Source organism: Oncorhynchus clarkii, chromosome 23 (assembly GCF_045791955.1).
Source record: "Oncorhynchus clarkii lewisi isolate Uvic-CL-2024 chromosome 23, UVic_Ocla_1.0, whole genome shotgun sequence".
In the NCBI taxonomy this organism is placed as follows: Eukaryota; Metazoa; Chordata; class Actinopteri; order Salmoniformes; family Salmonidae; genus Oncorhynchus; species Oncorhynchus clarkii.
This window is the reverse complement of record NC_092169.1, coordinates 25,985,024-25,997,712: the sequence shown is the minus strand read 5'-3', so window position 1 is coordinate 25,997,712 and position 12,689 is coordinate 25,985,024. Positions and strand designations below refer to the sequence as shown.

General features: G+C 42.7%; 1 protein-coding gene across 3 annotated transcripts; it reads right to left on the bottom strand.

Moving 5' to 3' along the window:
* Positions 1 to 3,759: 3,759 nt before the first annotated feature.
* Positions 3,760 to 10,032, bottom strand: LOC139381802 (arginine vasopressin-induced protein 1-like). 3 transcript variants are annotated; one of them, XM_071125574.1, is made up of 5 exons: positions 9,839 to 9,996; positions 9,260 to 9,302; positions 7,980 to 8,151; positions 7,598 to 7,806; positions 3,760 to 7,220 (listed from the first exon to the last, which is right to left on the bottom strand). In XM_071125574.1, exons 3-5 carry the CDS (start codon positions 8,094 to 8,096, stop codon positions 6,959 to 6,961), a joined length of 588 nt encoding a protein of 195 aa, XP_070981675.1. In that variant the 5' UTR covers positions 8,097 to 8,151; positions 9,260 to 9,302; positions 9,839 to 9,996; the 3' UTR covers positions 3,760 to 6,958. The 3 variants fall into 3 exon arrangements, with proteins under 3 accessions (XP_070981675.1, XP_070981676.1, XP_070981674.1); XM_071125575.1 differs by lacking the exon at positions 9,260 to 9,302 and having other exon boundaries at positions 9,952 to 10,032; XM_071125573.1 differs by lacking the exon at positions 9,260 to 9,302 and having other exon boundaries at positions 9,839 to 10,021.
* Between the last annotated feature and the right edge of the window lie 2,657 nt (positions 10,033 to 12,689).

Genomic DNA, 12,689 nt, shown 5'->3' with positions numbered 1-12,689 from the left:
ACCTTTACATAAATATTCAGACCCTTTGCTATGAGACTTGAAATTGAGCTCAGGTGCATCCTGTTTCCATTGATCATCCTTGAGGTGTTTCTACAACTTGGAGTCCACCTGTGGTAAATTCAATTGATTGGACATGGTTTGGAAAGGCACACCTGTCTATATAAGGTCCCACAGTTGACAGTGCATGCCAGAGCAAAAACCAAGCCGTGAGGTCGAAGAAATTGTCTGTAGAGCTCCGAGACAGGATTGTGTCGAGGCACAGACCTGGGGAAGGGTACCACAACATTTGTGCAGCATTGCAGGTCCCCAAGAACACAGTGGCTTCCTTCATTCTTAAATGGAAGAAGTTTGGAACCACCAAGACTCTTCCAAGAGCTGGCCGCCCGGCCAAACTGAGCAATGGGTGAAGGGCCTTGGTCAGGGAGGAGACCCGATGGTCACTCTGAGAGCACTCAAGTTCCTCTGTGGAGATGGGAGAACCTTCCAGAAGGACAACCATCACTACAGCACTCCACCAATCAGGCCTTTATGGTGGAGTGTCCAGACGGAAGCCACTCCTCAGTAAAAGGCACATGGCAGCCTGCTTGGAGTTTGCCAAAATGCATCTAAAGACTCTCAGACTTTGAGAAACAAAATTATCTGGTTTGATGAAACTAAGATTGAACTCTTTGGCCTGAATGCCAAGCGTCACTCTTGCAGGAAACCTGGAACCATCCCTACGGTGAAGCATGGTTTGTTGCATCATCATGCTGTTGGTATGTTTTTCAGAGGCAGGGACTGGGAGACTAGTCAGGATCGAGACAAAGTACAGCGAGATCCTTGATGAAAACATGCTCCAGAGCGCTCAGGACCTCAGACTAGAGCAAAGGTTCACCTTCCAACAGGACAACGACCATAAGCAGACAGCCAAGACAATGTAGGAGTGGCTTCGGGACAAGTTTCTGAATGTCCTTAAGTGGCCCGGACTTGAACCCAATCGAACATCTCAGGAGAGACCTGTAAATAGCTGTGCAGCAATGCTCCCCATACAACCTGACAGAGCTTGAGGATCTGCAGAGAAGAATGAAAGAAACTCCCCAAATACAGATGTGCCAAGCTTGTAGCGTCATACCCAAGAAGACTCGATACTGCAATTGCTGCCAAAGGTGCTTCAACAAAGTACTGAGTAAAGGATCTGAATAGTTATGTAAATGTGACATTTCATTTATTTCTTATCAGTGACTCTTTGTTAGTTCCCTCTTCTGTTTGAGTGACATTTTTGGTTTTCTTGCTTGGGAACATAACAAAATGGAGGCTCGTCCGCGATCTTGTTTCCCATGAGTATGGTAGTCTTTCTAGTCACTTACTCTGAAGCTCCCGGATATTTGAGTGTTCTAAATACACTTTTGTGATAGTTTCTGTCACTAATATCGACCCTGAGGAGTTTGAATCATTTTGAAAGTTGCATAATCGCACAGGCTTTTATGTAACTTAAGTTGGGGGTGCTCCTGAGTGGCGCAGTGGTCTAAGGCACTGCATCACAGTGCTAGCTGTGCCACTAGAGATTCTGTGTTCGAGTCCAGAGCCTGTCGCAGCAGGCCATGACCGGGAGACCCATGGGGCGGCGCACAATTGGCCCAGTGTCATTAGGGTTAGGGGAGGACTTGTCTTTGTCCCATCGCGCACCAGCGACTTTTGTGGCAGGCCAGGCGCAGTGCACGCTGACACGGTCGCCAGGTGTATGGTGTTTCCTCTGACAGATTGGTGCGGCTGGCTTCCGAGTTAAGTGGGCATTGTGTCAAGAAGCAGTGCGGCTTGGTTGGGTTGTGTTTTGGAGGATGCAGGGCTCTCGACCTTCGCCTCTCCCGAGTCCTTACGGGAGTTGCAGCGATGAGACAAGAAAGACTAACTTCCAATTGGATACCACGAAATTGGAGATAATAAATTAAAAAATTCAACTTCCAGTTGGAAGCATTTGTGGATAACCTTACATGAGAGATACTAGATAAATGGACAAAGGCAAATCTGCTCATCATTTCAAGGCATTATGACATCAAGGTGGCATCTGGCGATCCAAAAGCAGTAGTCAAAGAGTTGATCGGTACTGCTTTGGTGGAGGTGCAAATCCTTCCAGAGAGGGAGGTTGATGAAAAGGGGAGTCCTGCAGACATGTAATTGTGAGAGTTAGAACTAAAGGCAAAGTTGAAGCAACAGAAATTACAGCTTGAGCACACTCCAGCCTATTATGTGTTTGAATGGGACTGGTGTATCTTGTAAACAAGATTTGGAATCAGACATGAATGAACCCTTTGTTTCAGATGGGTTTGTGTCTCTGCGGAGAAGCAATGGTGTTAAGCAGCCAGTGAAGATGCTGCGAGTCACTGGGGCAGCCCAGTCCTTCATTTTGGAGGGTGTTTTGCCTTTGTCTGACACTTAAACAAATGGTTACGGTGTGTTGGTAAAAGACGTGGAGATGGGTTGTATGGATGTTTCCTCTGGGGGAAGCTATGGCTTGTTGGATTAGTGCCGCTGCCACCGCTTTACCAACTGATTGCTCACTCTCTTCCAGTTGCGTGGGTATATGTTGATGTATCGATTTTAGAGGCTTGATTTAAACTTTGTCTGGTTTCTACATATAACCACAGTATTGTCAATACAAAACTGAGCGACTCACTCCATGCGTCCACACATGCACCTCCCTGATATCTTACACTTTCTCATGTTCTTAATTCTGTGTGTGTGTTTTTGTTTTACTTGTTTCAAAAATCTGTATATACAGTATATTAATAGTACTACTTATTTTGATTACTGAATTGTTGGGAAAGAGCAAGCAAGTAAGGAATTTCACTGTACTTGTGCACATGACAACTTGAGATCTGATGTGATTGATAAAAAGACCAATGTGGAAAAAACAGAATTAGGGTGCATGTCTAAACACAGCCTATTTGACAGAATCATATCTGTATATCATACATTTGCCTGAAAGTTCTGTTACATCCTATATGTCATTTTAAACAAGCCCCATCCACCTTCCTCCTGAAGAGCCACTGGATATCAGCTAATCAAAATCCCAGTGAGAAGCTAATTAGATTAATCAGTTCTGTTAGAGCAGAGCTGGAGAAAAAGTGTGTATAGTCATAGTAGCTCTCCAGGAGAATGGCATATTGCCTCCACCTATCCAAGACTAAGATCTACAGGAGTGAGTAGGCCTGGGGGAATAGAGCTAGAATTCAAGATAGCCTGGTTGTTTCTGGACGAAGCCTCACTGCAGAGCCCAATGATTTCAGATCTTGTAGAAGGAGTGTAGTAGTTGAACTTTCATCAAATTGTCTACACTCTACAGAAATGGAAACATTGAAGAGTTAGGGAGCGAATTGGAACAGATGGGTAGTCTCTTGTATGGTTATACCATGCATGTTGGGAGATGCAGTCAGGTGATCAAGGGTTGCTGTTGGTGATGACTTGCTCACCTGTGTCAGAGGTCAGCAAAGGATCACTGCAGTCATGTGACAAGGGTGTTGTGATTTATCCCATTGGTCAGCAGTACCTCCTGTTCACATGTCAAAAGATAAGTATGATGACCTGGTAACCCTCTGGCTATTTGTTTTCCTCTATCCCGCTCTCAATCCCTTTACGTCATCTCTCTTATCTCACATGGTTGGTTGCTAGTAAAGGTCAGACAAGTTCAGAACACTAACCAAATACAGCAACACAAAATTCCAACATACAAACTCTGTTCTACTATTGGTTCATAAACAATCCGCAAAGACAAACACAATATTTATCAACACCTTTAATCAAACTCTGCAATCACATCTTTGAGATTATATATATATATATATATATATATATATATACACACACACATATACATACATATACACACAGTTGAAGTCAGAAGTTTACATACACTTAAGTAGGCGACATTAAAACGTGTTTTTCAACCACGCCACACATTTCTAGTTAACTATAGTTTTGGCAAGTCGGTTAGGACATTACTTTGTGCATGACATAAGTAATTTTCCAACAATTGTTTAAAGACGGATTATTTCACTTAATCACAATTCCGGTGGGTCAAAAAAAGTTTACATACATAATTTTCTGGAATTTTGTGTAATGGCTTTAGAAGCTTCTGATAATTGACTAATTGACTGGCAATTTGAGTCAATTGAAGGTGTACCTGTATTTCAAGGCCTACCTTCAAACTCAGTGCCGCTTTGCTTGACATCATGGGGGGAGAAAAAAAAATCTAAAGAAAATCAGCCAAGACCTCAGTAAAAAAAATTGTGGACCTCTACAAGTTTGGTTCATCCTGGGGAGCAATTTCCAAATGCCTGAAGGTACCACGTTCATCTGTACAAACAATAGTACGCAAGTACAAACACCATGGGACCACGCAGCAGTCATATCGCTCAGGAAGAGATGGTGAGTTGCGAAAAGTGCAAATCAATCCCAGAACAGCAAAGGACCTTGTGAAGATGCTGGAGGAAACGGGTACAAAAGTATCTATATCCACAGTAAAACAAGTCCTATATTGACATAACCTGAAAGGCTGCTCAGCAAGGAAGAAGCCACTGCTCCAAAACTGCCATAAAAAAGCCAGACTACGGTTTGCAACTGCACATGTGGACCAAGATCGTACTTTTTGGAGAAATGTCCTCTGGCCTGATGAAACAAAAATAGAACTGTTGGGCCATAATGACCATCGTTGTTTGGAGGACAAAGGGTGGATTCTTGCAAGCCAAAGAACATCATCCCAACCGTGAAGCATGGGGGGCATCATGTTGTGGGGGTGCTTTGCTGCAGGAGGGACTGGGGAACTTCACAAAATAGATGCCATCATGTGGGAGGAAAATTGTGTGAATATATTGAAGCAACATCTCAAGACATCAGTCAGGATGTTGAAGCTTGGTCACGAATGGGCCTTCCAAATGGACAATCATCCCAAGCATACTTCCAAAGTTGTGGCAAAATGGCTTAAGGACAACAAAGTCAAGGTATTGGAGTGGCCACCACAAAGCTAGAACACTTGTGGGTAGAACTGAAAAAGTGTGTGCGAACAAGGAGGCCTACCAACCTGACTCGGTTACACCAGCTGTGTCAGGAGAAATGGGCCAAAATTCCCCCAACTTATCGTGGGAAGCTTGTGCAAGGCTACCCGAAACGTTTGACCCAAGTGAAACAATTTAAAGGCAATGCTACCAAATACTAATTGAGTATATGTAAACTTCTGACCCACTGGGAACATGAAAGAAATAAAAGATGAAAAATCCCTGTACTATTTTTCTGACATTTCACATTCTTAAAATAAAGTAGTGATCCTAACTGACCTAAGACAGGGAATGTTTACTAGGATTAAATGTCAGGAATTTTGAAAAACTGAGTTAAAAATGTATTTGGCTAAGGTGTATGTAAACTTCACCTGTAGAAATATAGATTTAAAAATAATTTAAATCAATGAATGTCAAGTTCCGTTACTGTATTTGTGGAAGACCATATACTGTAGTGTCAAATTAAAGGCAACATTAACATATTGAAGTGATACATTTTTTGGGGGGTTTCTCTTTCCATGTACATTGACCAGGTATGAGTTGGGCCATGAGTTTCCTGTCACCTGACCAAGAAAATGTGTCCTAGTTATAGGCTCCATCTAGGGCCCAGCGTTTTACCCTAGTTTTTGCCAACCTTGTCTAGCATGAGAACCATTTTATAAAAATAAAATAGTTACCAGCTACTCATTTTTAATCAAGCTTTCGAATAGGAAACTTCTCATCTCCCCTGAAACTCTTCCTCTGATGTACAAGAGAAACTAGTGCAGTGTTCTGTCAATATATCTGGTAAAAGAATGGTTAATAAAACAACTAAGGGGTGGGGGTCCAAAAACAAATCCCCCCCCAAAATTAGGTTTTATTTTTCCTGTTTTGAATTTCTCACAATTAAATTGTTTTAGAGAAACATCAAAATTGGATGTTCTGAGTCCATGTCAATGCTTAAATCACATCAGAATAGCATTCATTTTTGGTCTGGAAGGAAACTAACAAATTGATTTGAGTGTAATTGCCCTTTAATTGTGCATCTGGCCCTTTAACCTCTGAGATCGGTGTCCATATACCGGGACGGTTGTTGCTAACGTGCGCTAATCTGACTAGAATGACATAAGTAACATTCAGCACAGCACTTGGGTTGATACATTATTTACCTTCAGAGGTGAATGTATTTACATTCAGTAATCTTGCTCTGGTTTGTCATCCTGAGGGTCCAAGAGATAAAAATGTAGCATAGTTTTGTTTGATAAAATCAATTTCTATATTCAAATGTAGGAACTGGGTTCTAAAGTTTGAACCCCTGCTGTTTCTGTTTTTACACATTGAAAAGGAAATAACGATACCAGCAGACACTTGTCCCTGTATGGAATGAGTTCCACAACCCTGGTCGAAATGTTGACTTCTTCAAAATATCTCCTTTCCAGTTGACAGCAACTTATTTTCCTTTCTTTTTAGGATGCATCTTGGCACATGTCTAATTTGGAGAATCAAATGACCAAAATACTTCATTCAAAAACAAGTAATTGAGCTCTCCCGAAGTGCTCTGCTATATCCCACAGTCGAAACCTCTTTCCTTAATCCTTTGTATGAATCCAAGGTCTAATACGTGATGCTCTTAAGAGACACGAGACAAACAGAAGAACAGATAAGCCAGTTCCTGAGAGAGAATGAAATGTTAGAATATCATATCAAAGTGTTCCCCCATCTTGTAGATCCAGTTTGTTCATCATTCATCTGATCTTGGTTCGACAGAGGTAAAAAATATATAGTATCTTTGACTGTCACTCTCTGAACTAGGGTTGGTCATTACTCCACGTAGAAGTTGTCCCCAAACACAGATCTAGGATCAGTTTACCATCACCTAATACACACATGAATGATTAGTGGGGGAAGGGATCTAGGGGCAACAAAGTCATCTTAGTCCTCTGTGTCCATCAGTGGAGGATGCGGTGGAGGTACCTCTCCGGGTCGCTCTCCCCTCCTTTCTTCAGTAGAGCTCCTGGCCTGGCTGGTCTCTCAGAGGCCCCTGCAGGGCCTTGGCCCTCAGTTAGGTCCTCTCTGACTCCTGTAGCACCTCTGGGGCCCTTATGAGTCAGTGGCTGTGTATCTGGGCTGCTGTGTTTTGCTCTTGCCTCCGTCTTGCTGTCTGATGACTGCTCTTCGCTCTGCTGGCTACTCTCTGAACTCTTACCAATCCTGTAGAAACAAGCCACAAAGTTCAGGGAGTTATTGTGCTCTGTGAGGACTTGGAAAAAGTTGAATGTTATGAAGGATTCAAAGCAGACATTTTATATCTCTAGATTTTGTGTGAGACATTTTTATCTCTTGATTGTGATTGAATGGTGTGTGTGCAATTGTATGTGGAGAATGGGAAGGCATTGAGAGCATTCAGTGTGTGTATGTGTGTGTGAGACAGTCACCCACCTCAGATGCTTGAACACCCATAACCAGCATGGTCCTAGTGTCTCTCCCCTCAACTTACCAGTGTGTGTAAATATTCATGATTACTATATATTTATATCAAATTATTATTTTTGTAAATCATAACGGCATATTACATAATGTCAACCCACCTCAGATGATTAAACGCCCGGAGCCAGCGCGACCCCAGTGTGTCTCGCCCCTCCACCCTGAGTCCTCTCCGTCGGCCCCTCGCCCTCAGTCCTATCAGGGCCTGGGCCAGCTCAGCCTCGTCCCCGTGGCCCCACACCAGCTCAGCCCTCTGCTCTGCATCCTGGTCCCCAGCTGCTGTGAACAGCCTCTGCAGCTGACGCAGGTTCACCTTGGGGGGGGGGGGGGTTGTGCATTAACGACCTTTATACAGCCAGAAGATTGAATGATTCCTAATTGTTGTTCCTTACCCTGACCTCGCCCCATTAATCCAAACCCTTGACATTTGTTAATCACTGTGCCTAACCTATACCTCTGAATCTGCTTCCTAAATACCAAACTCACCCCGCCAAAGATGTTCCCTGAGCCAGCCTTCCTACTCCTCCGCTCAGCGAGACGCCACAGTGTGGAGGGCCCTGCCACCGTAGAGGAGAGAGACGGAGAGGCTGCCTCCGCATCCATCCTCCCCAAGTGAGAGGCTGCAAGGGCGGTAGGCGATGCTGCGAGATGGGCCTTCCTGTGGAGGATAGGAAAGGTTAGGGATAAGTGCTAGAACTCACTTGTTGCAATTGTATGGCATGTCAATCTGTTTCTATGGGCAACGTGACCTTACTCAGGAATGATTGTGCTAGTTACAGACTTGGGATAGTGTGACTGAAGCATGTCCTGGCCAAGGGAAACTCCAGGTTCTTGTTTTTTCCAAGCCAGGTTATGGTTTAGGAAAAACTCCTGGCCTTGAGGGCACACTGTAGGATGCAAGGCAAGCTCCTGCCAGTCTCTACCGTTCCTTGATTATTTAATCCTGCTTGACGGAGCAGAGGGGAACTTAATCGGTCTGGCTTGAAAGCCCATTACACTGCAGATGGTAATAATCAATCTAGCTATACAGTAACTCTGGTAAGAACCAGTCCACCTAGTAACTAAGTCTGCTTGGTCACATGAGGAACTGTAATGGTATTAGCAGAGTAGCTACCTGGCTGTGTCACTAGATCAACTGTACTGGAGGAAATAAGGGCTCTGCTCCAATAGTCACTAGAATTCCACTTGGAATGCATGCACAATACATTTCCCAATTTTAAGTTCTCTCACTCAGAAAGCCACTAAAATATTATGCACCGAAGATGACTCACATCAATAATGTAATTGAAAGGCCTTTAACTTAAGTAATTGCATTAAAAAAATGGAGATAAAGAATGTAGCAAATGCACATAGGCCATGCACATCATTCAACCTTATGTGCATCACAGCAGGTGGGTGGACGCTAGCCTCTTAAAACCCCAGAGTGGAAGTATTTCACTCTGGTCTCTAACGTGTAGGCTCAGTATTCCTGAACAGTCCCATTACAAGTCAGAATGTTGAACAAACTCAATGTAAAGTCCTCAGACGATTTTTGCCACTTTGTTGGAGGTAATCTGTGACAAAACACGCACAGGGAAGCTTTATCAACCCAACCTTTTAACACATGAAACACTTGCACAATATGGGCGAGCCTAACTGAACCAGACAGAATGTTGTCCCACTCAATCAGCTGGTAAAGTTCAAACACTTCCAGTTGATTATGAGGGAACACGCTTCAGTCCACTGCAATGTGTTAGGAGATTGAAAATAAGAGGGACTGAACCTACTTGCGCTGCAAACAGTCAGGTAAACAACACTTATCTCCACTTCCTACCATCAAAAGAACAAACAACCTGTAGTTAGTGTAAATATAATTTTAGTCAACATTCTGGCTTGTATAGCCTTTTTTTTAGGCAGATGTCATTCAGATTGAATATCTATGGGGTAAACCTTCAATGAACAAAAAAGCAAATACAAAAACATACAAGAGTACATAAACCTAAGACTGTCGAGATAACTGACACATTTCAAATGTATGGGGTTAACGTTTGTTACAATTTCTACCCCATGGAACGGTCTGTTTAGGCAAAGCAGACATACGCACTTTTCGTTGGCATGCAGATGTGACATTCAAAGCCAATTAGTCTATCCAGTGAGGCAATAAGAGCCGACAATAACTATTTTTATTTTGTTAGTTGGCGTCAAAAGAAACATATTTGGACTTATTTTCTGTAAAACGTACAGGGTCAGAGCTACGGTGCATTTCAAATCCAAACAAATTAATTAGAATATTAGTACTCTACACAATATAGGTCAAGTCTCATGCATGAAAGCCGAATAAAAGACTAGCCTAAACACGTTCTTACCCGGCGGCCAAGATGATAGCGACTTTCGTTCTGATGCTTTTCCCAAGATAAATTCCTCTTAAGTTCTTTTGTGCTATGCTACGGTTATTTCGTCAATATGGCTAACACAATACCTTTGATTTAAATGTTGCTCTGTCCACTCGTCGTTGATGTGGAGTAGTAGTTTGGGGTCTATACACCAATGAAAGCGGATATGGTCATTATTCCCACTTTATAGGGCCACTGGAATGTTTTCTCGAGCAATCAGAAGGTTTGTGTGCGGGTCGAGGTGTGAAGCCCCGCCCCTTGGCCGCGCAGTTAATCCATTGACGTCAATGTTCCAGGCATGAGGCTGTGTGTGAAACTGAGGTATCCGAGACGATTCATGATTATAGGAGCGACAAAAAGTCTCTCCCAGACTGTGTGTGTGTGTGTGTGTGTGTGCGCGCGCGCGCGTGTATACTACATCTCCATGTGCACACTAACTTCACAAGTCACAGGGGGTTGCAAGAGTTGAATCTACTCATGACATGAAGGTATAACTGCATCATGGGACTTGACATCATGCTAACAATAAAGGCTAGGTTTACACAGGCAGCCCAATTCTGATATTTTTTCCACTAATTCGTCTTTTGACCAATCACATCAGATCTTTTCACATCAGATCTTTTTCAGAGCTGATCTTATTGGTTACAAGACCCACGTGAACCCATCACTAGGTTGCCATTATTCATTAGACATAAATCTTTTTCCTATGTATTTTATTTTCATAACAATTGCAGAAGAAATGTCCCAAAGTAGCCATACATCAAATTATCATGCTCATCTCTCATTTATTTGGACCTAGTAGCCTAGTAAATAGATAGGCTATATGTATTTAAAGTTTTTTTTAAATAATAGGCAGTGCGGTTTATAATACAGGTATTCAGTCGATTTTAACAATATTTTACATTGAAGTAGGCCTTAGCAAGCTACTGTAAGTACTGCAATTGCTTTTTTCCCCCATCTGCCTTAGACAATTATTTCAGAATTCGCAGGCAGTCCATTATTTAGATTGGTGGAAAAGTTGATGCAAAACATTGTTGAATTCACTGCTGACAGGTCCACAGTTTACCATTGTTTTTTCTTTCAGAAACTGACAGTCCTTTTCCAGATAAATAATAAATTACTGCTAAAGATTAAAACATCCTGCCAACCAACGTTATTATTGTTTATTTCTATTAGTTTTTAGGTTTTTATTTGAAATTGAGTTAAGTTTCAGTTCATTTTCAGACTTGATTTACTAGTTTCCTTTTAGTTTCAGGTTGATAAAAACATTTGTATCTCATTTTTATATAATTTAGTATCAGTTTTAGTTTTAGGGACAGAACGTAGCCTTTCCATGGGGGGCTAGGAGTAATTTGTGTTGTTGGCCTGTAGTTCTTTTTTTGCGGATGTCACTTCTTGTCACTGGGGGGCAGTAATACATAAGGTGACTTGGAGAGACATAGACTTCCCTAGTAATTATGACAACTTCCAGAAGACATCCTCCAACCTATCAGAGCTCTTGCAGCATGTTATGCACCCAATCAAAGGATCAGAGAATTAATCTAGTACTGAAAGCATAAGCTACAGCTAGATAACACTGTAGTGCATAAAATGTGGTGAGTAGTTGACTCAAAGAGAGAGAAAGCCAATAGTTTAACAATTTTGAACAAATTAATTTCTTTAAAAATGAAGGAGGAGAGAGAGAGAGAGAGAGAGAGAGAGAGAGAGAGAGCTGTATTTCGTTGTATTTCTTTCCCTTAGCTAGTGAATGCAGCTAGTTCAGCTTACTCACACACCTGGTTCAAACAGAGAGGGATGCTACTGTATGTTAGCTAGCTGGCTATGCCTATCCAACACTGGAACTCTTCCAAGTCAAGGTAAGCTTTTGGTTTTATACATTTATTGCCACCGGGGTCCATCGGTGTAACTGCTAAACTGTAGAGGGTTTACTAACCCAAACAACTCGAGCTCCTACTTTTAAAAATCCACCTTTCCAGAAACAAGTCTCTCACCGTTGCCGCTTGCTATAGACCACTCTCTGCCCCCAGCTGTGCCCTGGACACCATATGTGAACTGATTGCCCCCCATCTATCTTCAGAGCTAGTGTTGCTAGGTGACCTAAACTGGGACATGCTTAACACCCCGGTTATCCTGCAATCTAAGCTTGAGGCCCTCAATCTCTCACAAATTATCAATGAACCCACCAGGTACAACCCCAAATCCGTAAACACGGGCACCCTCATAGATATCATCCTCACCAACTTGCCCTCCAAATATAGCGATCACTGCCTCATTGCCTGCATCCGTAACGTGTCTGCAGTCAAACGACCACCCCGCAAGCAGGCCTTCTTAATCGACCTGGCCCGGGTATCCTGGAAGGATATTGACCTCATCCCGTCAGTAGAGGATGCATGGTTGTTCCTTAAAAGTGCCTTCCTCACCATCTTAAATAAGCATGCCCCTTTCAAAAAATGTAGAACCAGGAACAGATAAAGCCCTTGGATATCTCCAGACCTGACTGCCCTTGACCAGCACAAAAACATCCTGTGGCGTTCTGCATTAGCATCGAATAGCCCCCGTGATATGCAACTTTTCAGGAACCAATATACACAGGCAATTAGGAAAGCTAAGGCTAGCTTTTTAAAGCAGAAATGTGCATCCTGTAGCACAAACTCAAAAAAGTTTTGGGACACTGTAAAGTCCATGGAGAATAAGAGCACCTCCTAGCTGCCCACTGCACTGAGGCTAGGAAACACTGTCACCACCGATAAATCCACTGTAATTGAGAATTTCAAAAACCATTTTTCTACGGCTGGCCATGCTTTCCACCTGGCTACACCTACCC